The sequence below is a fragment of the Chamaea fasciata genome, unplaced genomic scaffold (genome assembly GCF_029207755.1).
Source record: "Chamaea fasciata isolate MVZ Bird 193981 ecotype frontalis unplaced genomic scaffold, bChaFas1.0.hap1 SCAF_13, whole genome shotgun sequence".
NCBI lineage: Eukaryota > Metazoa > Chordata > Aves > Passeriformes > Sylviidae > Chamaea > Chamaea fasciata.
In genome coordinates this window covers 16,795,708-16,808,448 of record NW_027094098.1, presented here as the reverse complement: position 1 = coordinate 16,808,448, position 12,741 = coordinate 16,795,708, and the positions used below count along the sequence as shown (strand labels likewise).

Below are 12,741 nucleotides of genomic sequence, written 5' to 3'. Positions count from 1 at the left end.
CAATTTGTTTTACTTTACTTATTCTTGCCATCTTTTTTTTTTTTTCTTGCAGTTTGGAGAGGGGGAAATCTCTTTTCGTAGAGCAGCTAGGTACTGTTCAAACCTCTCTTCCCTACTTTTCCCTTCTCCTCGCTCCCTCAACATCTTGTGCTAATCTGGAGCTCTATTTTTGTCAGGCAGACACGGTTGTATTTTCAAAGTGGTGAGATGCACATTTAAATTTGGTAATCGGGATTTGTGGCTCTACCTGCTGCACAGTGAGAGCTGGGGGAAAGGAGCCCAGGGAAAATTCACATTGCGTTGCTTGGTGCTGGAGCAACATTTGTGAAATGCCATGGGGTGTTTTTCTCTGTAGCTGGTAGTGGTAAGGTAGGAGGCCTGTAATTTCTTCTGTGTGATCAGGAAAACATATGTATATTATAAAGTAGATTCTTGTCATTAAAAGGATGGTATAAGCCCAGGCAGGGAAACTGCTAATATGTGTCGCAGCTTGTCATTTTAGGCTGCATGAATAAAGAGGAGAGCTATTCCTTTGGGAAACGATCTCGGGAACTGAGCAACAGATCCGCTAGCCAGCAAATTCTTTTTAACTGTAATTTTCCTTTTTGTGTATACTCAAAAATAACATCGCGATGGGCCCTTAAATACCATTTCATACACAGAGCACAATTTCCACAGCACAGGTGGTGCTAATATAGGACAGTCCCCTAGGCACTTGTCGCCAGGAGTTGTACAGCTTGTTCAGTGTCTGCATCCATATGGCAATCTGTCCCATTCATAGAAAGACATTGTAGCTGTGCCTGTGGGTGCTGTGGTCAATGTAGTGTAAAAAGTAGATTTTAACTCTCGGCAACCTATGTTCTGCTGTTTGTTTTATTGTGGAATCCAATTTATAACGTGGGGGAAGAAAAATCAGCTCAGAGCAAATTCCAGAACAATCTGGCTGGCTGGGGTTTGTGTTTATTCTTGGAGCGCATGGTTAATCAGCAGGTGCACAGCCCTGCGCCCTGCGCGCTCTAATGAACAGTTTACAGGAAGTCTTGCTCGGAAGAAACATTTTCCTTGTTGTTTATACTGTGAATTAACTCACAAGTTGCGAAGCTGTAAACGATGTTAGCTGGCCATGTATGTCATGCAAGCCTGTTCTGTACTTCTTGTCTTTTTTTTGGCTTCCTTTCCCACTGTTGCAAGGTTTTCCCTGGGTGTGGGATGCTCAGGAAGGATACTGAGCTCCTCTGTGCTCTGAGAGGGGCAAATCATGGCAAAGAGGCCCTCCCAAAAAGCAGGGTGAAACTCTAGTGCTGTCCAGCAGTTCAGATCTAAATGCACGAATGTGATTTGTGGCTGCTCTGCTACCTATCAGTCCAATGCCAAGTGTTGTTCTGTTTTACTGGCACTATTTGTTATGCCTTTTAGTAAATACAAACAAATAGATCGCCTAGCACCTGCAGCAGCATATGATATTTACGCTACCTGTATGATTCAGCACTCTTCCCAGGGGAAGCAGGCTTGTGTCCTCTCAATTTTAGTGCTTTTTTAAACAGCCTTCTTCCGAGAGAAAAGCGTGCAGCAGAGAGAATGCAATGCTCTAGCTGTAGTTCTCCCTTGGAGTCATTATTTATCTTAATTATATTTTTATAAACATTTCCCCAAGGGCACTTTGCTGCTGCTGCTGCTGCAGGGGTGTGGGGTGGGCGAAGTCCCCCCCAGCGAGCTGCCAGGCTGTGTGTGATGTGACAGTCACCTTCTGTGCAGGTTTTGTTGTGCCTGTGGGACAGGGGTGAAAAATACTGACGTGAATAATCCCTGTTAATCATATTTGTTGACGTATCGCCGGTTTATATAAGAGTGGAAGACTTGCCTCAACTCTAAATGTAACAGAATAGAATTTTGTTGAACAAGAATATATCTTGTTTCTTGGTGTTTTCTTTTACTATAAATTTAAATGTTACAACAGAATATAAATTACAGTAAAATAAGGTTGGCAAACAGGATCTTTTTACAAAGTATGCGTGTTCGTTGGTAATTTTACACCTCGGTCTCGGTGAAGTCCAAGGTCTAATCCTGTGTTTTTATACTTGTGTGTGTTCTTAAAAGGATTGCTGAATTGGGGCCAAAGCTTTGCCATTGCCACCTCCCTCTGCCATGCGAATTGGGTATGTAAGAGGGATGGGATTGCTGTGCTGAAAGTCAGTGTTAAAAAAAAAAAAACCACAAAAAAAACCACACAGAACATCGCCCGAGCCCCAAAAACCCAAGGAAATGGTTGGATCACATTTTTTCCCTAATTAAACTAAGATACTGAATCAATCCGTTTTAATCTGAATAAATTAGGAGACTGTTCAGAGAGGAATAAAATGAGATTTAGCAGGGATAAGTAGAAAGTAGCCCAGCTAGGAAATCAAAATTCCAAACTGCGGGTTTGACATGACACATCAGCTGCTCAACATCGGCTGTGTGGGAAATGGCTGAGGCATAATCAGGGTTGAGAAATTAAGGTGGGACACTCTGTGCCACGTCTTAGTCAAAAAGGTAAATGCTGTCATGGGAGGCATAAACATGCATGTTGCATCCGAGTCCTTTTTTTTTTTTTTTTTCCTGTTCTACTTCATGCAGAACCAGTTAAACTACATTGAGTGTGATGTACAATTGGCCACTCTCTTGCAGAAAGGATAAAGAGAAGCTGGAGCAAATACAGAGGAGAGCAGCTAGGATGATAAAGGAGTTGGAGGGAATAGGCTATGAAGACAGATTAAAGGGAATTAAAGATCTACACCCTGGAAAAATAGAGGCTCTAGGAGGATATGATTATGGTATGTAAGTACATGAAGTGATGCTACAAAGAAGAAGAACGAAAAAATTGTTCTCATTAGTTAGCAGTGCTGGAATTTAAAATCCAGCGTTTCAAATCGTGTGTGTCTGGGTATATTTGATGTACTTTTCACTACAGTACCTAGGCACAAGGTTGAAATAAAAAAATAAGAGTTTTAAATCATAGAGAAACTCGTTAATTCAAATGCAGGAATGGAATTTGCACTGGAGATAAGTGATGGATTTTTTGCAATGGGCATTTCTTTTAAATGCTCTAGAAATACATTTAATTCCTCCAAGGAAGGGATGTAGGGCAGTGGCTCTCCAGGCCCTGTGGCAGTTTTCCTGCGGGGCTGGAAGAGGGGCTGCCACTGGAAGGAGGATGAGTTAGAGTGCTGGAGGGTCATAATGTTGATTAATAATCCAAACCATCAGTGGGATAGATCAAAACCAGAAGATGATGCTTATAATTATCCAGGCTGGTTCTGCTCTTTGCAGTGAGGGTGGGGGTAGAAGGGAAGGGGAATGTCAGCCAGATTTTGTCTTCGTCCTGCTGCAGATTCTCCTTGGAGAACAGGAATTTAGGGAATAGTGCCACGGGAGGCATAAATGGGGGGCAGTGATTTGGGGTGCACAGGTGGCCTCGTGTTACAGCAGCACTGCTGTTTTCCTTCTTACACCACAGGAGTACGCAACTTAGTGCACACCCATTAGAAGAGAGGATTTCAGCCTGTGGGCTGCAATTTTAACTTGATTTGTCTGAGATTGGTGTAGTCATTTAAAATGTAATATAACCTCTTGTTACTTCCAGTAGGGCTTGATGTAAAACATGAGCTGCTTTCTAGTCCTAGGTCTGGACGTGGACTTAAGTAGTGAGGAAGAGGAGAAGTGCTCCTCTAAAAAGCATCCAAAAATTTGCAAGGCAGTAGTAGAAAGAGCTGTCACTGACCACTCACATCAAATGCCACCTCTTCTGCAGGCCCATGACTCTCTTTTAAGCTTTATCCAGTGATGGAGATCACTCTGCCTGGACAGCCCCCTGTTCGGATCGCATACCTGCTTCCTCGGCAAGTCCTGATGCTTGGACAGGAGCATGAGTATCTAGAAGTTTTTTTTCTTTTTTTAAGTTACTGGTTGGGTTTCTCTTTTATTCACAGTTTAGAGGGGAGAGAGGTGCTGTGCCACCTTACTAAGAATTTGAAGGGGTTTGCACCAATGGAACTTCACTGCAAAACGCATCTTTGTTCAGTTGATTCTGTCGTGAAGGCAGGAACTTGCACTTGAGTACAGTTAGTACAAGTCTTGACCATTACTGCTTCTGTTTCATTTTAAAATCAAGTACAGTGAGTGTTTCTGACTCAGAAAATTGTGACTTTTTCAGCAGCCTTATTTTGGTGCCTTCTGAGGAGCTTTAGAGCTCACTGGGCAATCATAACTCTGGGAGAGCCATGTTGGTTTCCAGTTGTGTGTCTCCTTCTCCTGTACAGGACCAGAACTGTGGCATTTTGCCTCGATGGCTGTGCCATTTAAATCAGAGAGAGGGGGAATGTGGTGTGAGACAGAGCCCCACACTCCTGCCTGGGCTGTACATGGATATCAGTTTCATGGCAGCTGGCAAAGATGAGGTCACTTCCCATTGACCCTGAGGAATAAAATAAAATTGAAAAGGCAGTTCTGTGCTTTCTGAGGGTGCTGTGCTCCATCTCCTTGCAGAAGGAAAGCAGGAGATGTGGTATTGATTTTTCAGTGTGCAGGTGGCTCAGGCATGTTCTGAGCTCTGTTAGAACGTGAGCAGATGCTTCATAACTGTAATAGAAAGTCAAGGATGCTTCTCTACATCACTGACTTCCCCCAGTGTTTTGGCAAAGATCATTGGCCCAAGCAGATGTGGAAGGGAGAGAGTGGAATTATGAAGTATGTCAGCATCATGAATATTTAAAATATGGTCCACTGTGTGGCAGAAGCACAGACACTGAGGCTTCTGCTTAGCTGGATTTTATATCTACCCATGACTTTTTAGCCAGTGTGTACAAGCACAGTACCCAGTTCCACGTGGTTAATAACTGGGGGTTGAATTAAACCATTTAAAGAACACAGGGAGTTTTCATGCTGGGGCTTTGGTCACTACTTTCCCTAATAGCCAGCATGTTCCCATCTCACTTTGGGGTGTCATTTTCACTCTCCATCAGCGCTTGGCTGTCTTTGGTGTCTCTGTCTCCTGCACTCTTGTGTCCTGAGTGTGGTTCTTCCAGGATGCTGTAGCACAGCAGGTGTATTCCAAACGGTGAGTGGCTGTGCAAGTAGCAGCTTCGACAGCCATCCCTGTAGGAATGGGAGGTGAAATTGCTGCCAGACCCTCTGGAGATCCTTGGGGTTATGAGGCAATGTCGGGGGAAGAAGGAAGAGGTAAAATTTCCTCTCCTCTATCCAGCGAACGCAGAGGAGCTGTGGAAGTGCCTGTCCCTTCTCCCTCCCCTTTGTACTGGAAACACAGCTGGAGGCAGCCGGAAGTAAGTGGACACTTACACAGTTTTCAGCCTCACACATGGATTTTGTTACCCTCTTGTATGTCATGAGCAAGTGACTTACGCAAGACATTTCACTTGCCAGAGTGACTTTGCTGTAGTTTGATGTAATAATGCATCACTATTGCATTATTTGGAAGTAATTCTATTGTAATAACTATTTTTTATGCAAGTACCTTACAAAGAGGAAAAAAACCCACGTTGTCTTGAATTTACATCATTTATTCCTTCACTTCTTTGAAAATTATGTCTTGTTATAAAATCATTTCCACTAACTGGTGTTGCATCACCAGTACCCCACCATGAATATGCATTCCTGGGAAGGAGAGGGTGACAGAAACAAACACCTACACTAATGTGTCATTAGAAATCAAACAGACCTAAAACTTGCTTCTGCTTGCCAATGCTCAGATCTTCTAAAAGTCTGTCTCCAGCAGTGAGACCAAGGATGCATCCAGATTACAGAAGCTGTGCTTGCGTGCAGGCGAAATACCAGTGAACAATTTCAGATTATAGGTTTGCATTGTGCTCACAAGGCTGTTTATTTATGTGCTGGATTAAAATCTTCTTTTTCCACCTCTATTTGCTCAGACAAAGTGAGTACTTAGATCAGTTCAACAGAGTTCTCCATTCATTTCCACTGGCTGTATCCTTTGTGCGTTACATCCGCCTCGGCATAAACCCGCTCTTTGTTTTGTTTCGAGGTGCTTCTTCAGGCTCTATCGGGGAACAAGTGGCAATCTATAATATCTTCAAAAGTGGGCTGGATAAAATAGCAGTAATCTGATACTGACACATAAAGGTCACAGAAAGGCACTGCTGAAACCCCCACCCCGAGCAGGATGGGAGTCGCTGCCTTCAGAGTGGCACAGTGCCTGCAGAGGGGGCCGGCGTTTGTCTTTCAGGACTGAGAGGGGGTTTTTTCTCTTTCAAATATCTTATTTTTGGTAAGTTGAAGTAGTTCCTCTGCTTGGTTGAATGGCAGTGGAAGCTCTGCGTAGGTGTTAAGCGTGTTACGCGTAGCATGGTGTTAGCAAAGTGACCTTTTAAGGTCCCATTTACAGTCAGCGTGAGCCTTTATGGTTATTGACAGCACGAGCCTTTGACATCCTGAGCATCTTTTAGAGTTTGATATTGTCTTGGTCATTCCATCATTTTCTTTGGACACAATGCCAGGGTGTCATGTCCTACATAGTTTGTCTTGTCTTGTGCAAGTTCCCTGGAAAGAAAGGAGATTTGTGCTTGGATTTAAAAAATAAATATAAATCTCGGTAGGGCTCTTTCCGTTGACTTGGCCGTGGCCTTTAGGCCCTCACGGAGAAACTTTAAAAATCCCTGCTGGGGGTTTAAGCCATGTGACTCCTGTTGATATTATAATGAGATTTACAGTGCTTAAACCCCACGGGGGACTGACTCCTTACTTGGCCATCACAAGTCCCAGTGTGTGGGTAACGTGCACTGGGCAGATTCATACACTTTTTTTGTTCTTCCAGACACACTGAAAACATAACTCTAGTACGTAGTCTTCATGGACTTAATTGGAGTGTTAACATGAAAGCCTCCTTTCTTGCCCTTTGCTGTATCCAGGTACAGAAACACATGATAAACCCCATTATTTTCTGGATTTTCTGATGTACCTAGAGGATATTTGAACCTATGCCAGTTTGGCTTGGGTGGATGGTGTTCTTCAGCCATTCTCTTCCTCAGCTGAGGAAATGTATGGTGTGGCATTTTTTTAATTTCCTTGCAAAGAATGCATCGGTTCCTTAGTTCTTTTTAAAACTTTACGGAGGTTCTCCTCACTTGAACATTTTTTACGAGACTAATTCAGTTAAATCAGGCTAATATTTGTATATAGAGAAGGCCTTTGTAAGGCTCTTCACCTACTATTGTTTTTGTAGGAAATTACCTTGCACACATGTATATATATTTATGTTTGAAGGACTATTTGTAAACAGTCAAAAATAAGATATTAATGAAATAATGAATTAGGTTCATGTAAAACTCAAAATACCTTTTCCAGTTAGTACTTTCTAATTTTTTTTTTATTTAATTTAAAATAATTTTAAAAAACACTTTCAGTAATCTTCAGATTCTCGTTGGCCTTAGACACAAAAGTGGCAGAATCTGGGCAGGAATTTCTCTTCCAGCTAGTTTGAGTTTGGGATGATATCTCAGGAGTGTATTCACAGTGCTCTGGCTACTCAGTACATCTGAAATAATAGAGGAACACAATTTTGTCCGAGTGAACAGACAGATAATATTTCAGAAGAAGAATAAATAGCATTTCCACGTATGTGTAAAAGTAAAATGACAAAAAGTAGGCATTTATCCATAATGTTACCTGTAATCCAGGATGAAGTAAGTCATAAAAGCCACACCTAAATACTGGTATGTGTTCATATCCTTTGTGTATGTTTGAAGTCCATAATACACTACAGACATACTGTAGCAAAAAAGATTTGCCATGGAAAAGAAATACATGTGTGAGCATAAAATAGAGATTTCAATATTATTTTGACATTTTGCTTTTAAAGTCATCTAAGGTTGTGGAGATTGTTGCAAAGAGTAATTCCTTTCCTTACGAAGTTTCCATGCAGAAGTCAAATAAAGAAGATATTTTAGAATATGGTTCATCAGTGAGTGCAACAGATACATTTCCCTGAGCACCACATGGCCTGGATCAAAGCATCTCATGACTTGGATCAGTGCAGCCAAATCATTACGTATTGATTGGAATCCCGCTGAAGGATTAACCCCTTAGTGCTCACATGAATTTTTTGCTTTAACCCTGGGTTCAGTAGTTGGGAGGCTCTGTGACGTTCCTGCCCAATCTTAGGCAAGGTTAATAGCCCCCACTAACCCCTCGTACTGAGGACTCCTTTGATTGCATGTCCCCTCTTCTATGTGCTGAATTTGATTTGAAAATACATCTCAAATCTTCTTTCTTGGGATGGAAGGGGGCCGTATTTGTTGTATAAAACAGCCTGTAAGAACAAGGAAAAAAAAATCCGGAAAAAAACCCCAAACCCAGTAAATAAATAACATGGTGGGAAAGCCAAGGCTGCAAATTTGATGCTTTTCCTTTCTGTAGCCATGAGGAGAGCCTGAGGTCTGGCTGTGTTATGGTGTAATGGGACACTGCTGTATGGAGATGACTTCTCGATGAAGTTGAATTGTAAATATGCAATGTTCATAAATTTTTTAGCAAAATATCAAGCAGGATATTAAGCAGGTCTGTCAAATGATTTCTCCCCCGTCCGTGTTAATTTAAATTCTTTACAAACCTCTTAATTAATGAATGAAATGTAGGAGGATAGCTAAGTAAGAATGACACATGTTTCATACTGCAAATGGTATTTAATTCTGTTTTGAAAAACCATGGGCAAGAGTCAGGCGGGTACCGTGAGATGTTGGGGATGCTTCAGGATCTGCTCTTTAGGAGTCCTTGTGAGGATGAATCGTTGTGGTACCTTCAGTTTACAGCATTTTTTCTCTCTTCTCTTTCCCCCCTCCAGTTTATCCCACGAGGAGCACTCACACAGCCACCCGCTGTACGGACACGGCGTATGCAAATGGCCGGGCTGTGAAGCAGTATGTGAAGACTTCCAGTCGTTCCTAAAGTAAGGATGGTTTTTTTGGCACTTGCATTGTACAGGAAGCATGCCCTGAAATTTTGTGTGCTGTCACTCACCCTGGGCCTGATGCAAAGCCCATTGAAGTCAACAGAGAGCTCCCTTTCACTTCAGTGGCTTTTGGATCAGGCTCAAGAACGTTTTAACAGGGGATAGTAAATTAGCCCCATGGGGAAATTACGGTCTTGCTCAGTGTATTGCTGTAAAATAGTGTTTGCAGTTCCGCAGTTATTTTTTATTTTATTTTATTTAAATAATTTTTAGGTTGCAGTATTGATCGTGTAAATAATAAAACCTTGTTTTAACCTTGATTTCACTTTAATTTAGAAATCTAGTCTTAAATTAACTCCATAATTGAACGGAGAATTGCAGAACATCACGTGAAATTTAATTTATGTCAAATAAGTAACTAATGAACAAAGTCTACACTACTAAAAATAAACTATAATTATATTAATTGGGCCCCTGCAGTTTGCTGCAGACCTTTTCCTTGCTGCCAAAGAACACAGTTTTACGCGTTGCATAAACAGTGCATTATGGACTAGTGTGTGGTAGTGCATGCATCCTGATGCAGGGAAGGACCTCAGAGCCCTAATGGCTTACACATGGCTGCTCCACAACCAAACCATCAACCTCACCCCTGTTCCCATCACAAAAGAGTTCTTTGTCTGGGTAGGACATGCTGTGGGTGCGTCCAGGTTACTGGAGGTTTGTCCCTGATCTTTGCTCAAATTCTGTGGCTGGTCAGATGGTAAGATCACTAAAGACCAGCCATCGAAGCAATGTTTGTGATGTAAATGCACAAAGGGACAAATTTTTCTGCCATTTAGAGCAGTTGTCTCATGAAGTTAGTCCACATAAATTCATGAGGTTCTTTGGGATGAGTAAGTAGACTTAGTCCCAAAAGGTTCAGCTGTACCTGCTGTTTCTGGGGCCGTAGCAGAAGGGCAGAAGGAAGCAGGGGATGTTTGTTGGGTGATGTTAGATGATACAGATAGGGTTTTGCTCTTAGAGCAGAATGGACCAGTTGTGGTTCCACTGGCAAAACCCTGAGTTCGTAGGAGCGGCGCTCATCCTACTATAAACATACGTTACAAATGAGGGATGGTACAGTAATGAGAAGGTTCTCATTACAAGAGGATTACAAAATAAGAAGGTGCTAGTCATAAATTTCCATGAAGGGTGGCCTCATTCCTTGTAATTCATCCTGTTGTTCACTTAAGTGAAATAAATGCTAATCTCGCCATACTTGCCAGCTCATTCATATTCATATGCCATACTATAGCATTTAGACCTTTAAAACAATTCTCATCCTTACTGCACTAAGTGCGAGGGAAAGGTGCTGTGGTAGCCTTAGCAGAATAACATGTGTGGTCACATATGGTCAGATTGTGCCACCTTTGCTTCCTGTGCCGTGTTCCAGGTGAGGGCAGCTGCTTTCAGGAGGATTCCATAGGAATCTTGAGTAGTCTGCTTGGGGTGGCCATGCATAGAAAACACAGCCCTTAATCACAAGCATGGTTAGAGGCAGGGCTGGTTTTTATATGGTATTTTGGAGATGTTTCAGTCCATAGACCCAGTCCACCAGATCACCTGGAGGAGATACATGCAGCAGTTAGTAGTTAGGAATAACCTGAGCTTCAAGTCCAGACTGGACTTGAAGCTGGTCCATCAGTTCTAGTTTTTTCACTATCAGTCTAGTTTCTGCCTCCATTCGGACCTTTCAGCAGAAATATTTCGTGTGAGTTTCCTAAACTCATCAGCTCATGTAAATTTTCTCATTACCCAAATGCTGCAGTGTCCAAAGTGTTACTGTTCAGAGTGATATTTACCCCGGAACAAATGCAGAAATGGAAGTCCCTGAGCAGTGTATTGACACTGTTAAGATGTGAGTGTTGCTTCATTAAATACCGTAGCCTTCCATGTCTCCTGTGGAGCATATGTCCTTAAATTATGTTGCCATTTATCAGAATTCATTACTCAATGAAAAGATAATAGGTAGATGGTTGAAGTTTCTTTCTGATACTTGTATAATCCGACGCTCTTTCGACGGTCCCCTCAAGAGAAAAGCTCTTGTTTACCAAGTGAAATACAGCCTGTGTATCAAGTGTTGCTTAATTTCACTTACCTTGTGAAAAGGCAAAGAGAAGTTGTATGTGGAATGAAAGCCCTGTATGCCAATAAAATGATTCTTCAGTTAAGGGAGAAAAAAGGACTCGCAGGTCTAAAACATGGTTCATTTCTTTTCCTCCTGAGGAAGAAATATCATAACTGTTGGTAAATCAAAACCAGAGATTTGACACTCTTCTGTGATCGTTCTGTAGTGTTTGTTCCCAAGGTGAGGTACACCACAGGGCCCTTGATTTCAAAGATAAATACTGTACAAATAACGATCCTAGTTGTCTTTCACTCACAGCCAACAGGAGGATGCTTATCAGAACCACCAGATACACGGGCTATTGTAGCATTTATTTCCCTATTTCTTTTTGAAATAAGTTGCAGTTTTCGCATCCTTGCGTTGCGTTTCTTTTCTTGAATCCATCAGCCGCTGGTTATCATGTGACGCGGTATCAGTTTAGAGCTAACTGATAGCAGCAGGGGCTGCTGCTCTGCCTAATGAAACAGCAGCACCCTGCATGCTCCAGAATACACCCTGAGCCTAAAAACAAAAACAAGTCCAGTCTCAGGGCGGTGACCCTGTGGCCTCTGCCAAGCTGCAGGGAGCAAGGTGAGGGCTGGAGGGTGCACACGTGTCTGGCCTGTTAACCGGGGCCCGTCTCGCAGGCGGCAGAGAAAGGAGCAATTAGTAGCGCAGAGCGACTTTCCTGCAAAATTGACTATATCCTTGATTTCATTTGCATGTGTTTAAAGACCGTTGAAGATAGAAATATACACCCCTCATAGAGCAAGTTGTTCAGGAAATCCCGGCTGGAGGGAGGGTGGTTTATTCAGCAGGGTAGCCAGGTATCCAGGGCAAAAAATTAGGGAGACTGAATAGGGTTTTATTATTCCTCCCTCCCCGCCCCCTCTTTTTTTTTTTTTTAATTTTTTTTTCCCCCTGTAATGTAGTTGTGGGTTAGACGTGCTTAATCCTGGCTGTACCGTTTTAAAATCAAATATATTCTTTAAAAGAAAGGACGCAGACCTTCGGAGAGATGTGGCAGTCCTGTGTTGCAGTGATGCTGGTAATCTGCTTCACGTGCATTTAACTTTGATGAAACGAAGGGGAGTTTATGTGAAAGAAACTACTAAGTGCACTCTGTAATGTTTTCACAAGTGTTTTTATCATGGTAACATCTTGTTTACTTTAGTTGCCTGCCTAAAACTACTTGGAACATGTTAAGAAAACATTTCGAGAAAGCTTCTACAAAGAGGCTTTTGTTTAGCAGCAACTGTGAGACTGCTCGGCTCACAAAGGTGTTAACTTTCAACCCCTTAAGCACTTCCACATGAAATTCCAGCAACTATGTTTGTGGTTTTGGAAAAACAAAGCGTATATTAAAGAAACCAGGTATATGCTAATACATGTTGAAGTAGGCCGGAAATCATAAATCGTTTCAAAGGCATTAATTGCGCTCGTTTGCGTGGCAGAGCGTTCCTCTCTGAAACCATCCACACGGCGCGGAGTTTTTTGATGGAGCACGCAGCGAGGGCAGGGGAAAGGCTGGGCTCTGGGTGGGTGTGTTAAGATTCTGTGGGGCCGGCGGGACCCCCCCCCGGGGAAGGGGGAAGCTGCGGGGATGCGGCCCCGTCCCGTGCGGGGGGACCCG

General features: G+C 42.5%; 1 protein-coding gene across 12 annotated transcripts in view; it reads left to right on the top strand.

The window, feature by feature from the left end:
- The window catches only part of FOXP1 (forkhead box P1), a 438,146-nt gene that overhangs the window by 382,173 nt on the left and 43,232 nt on the right, over positions 1-12,741 (top strand). For all 12 annotated transcript variants that reach the window (XM_066195730.1, XM_066195729.1, XM_066195721.1 and 9 more), the window contains one exon: positions 8,855-8,959. In XM_066195730.1, coding sequence (XP_066051827.1) covers positions 8,855-8,959 — 105 coding nt within the window. The remainder of the gene's footprint in view (positions 1-8,854; positions 8,960-12,741) is intronic.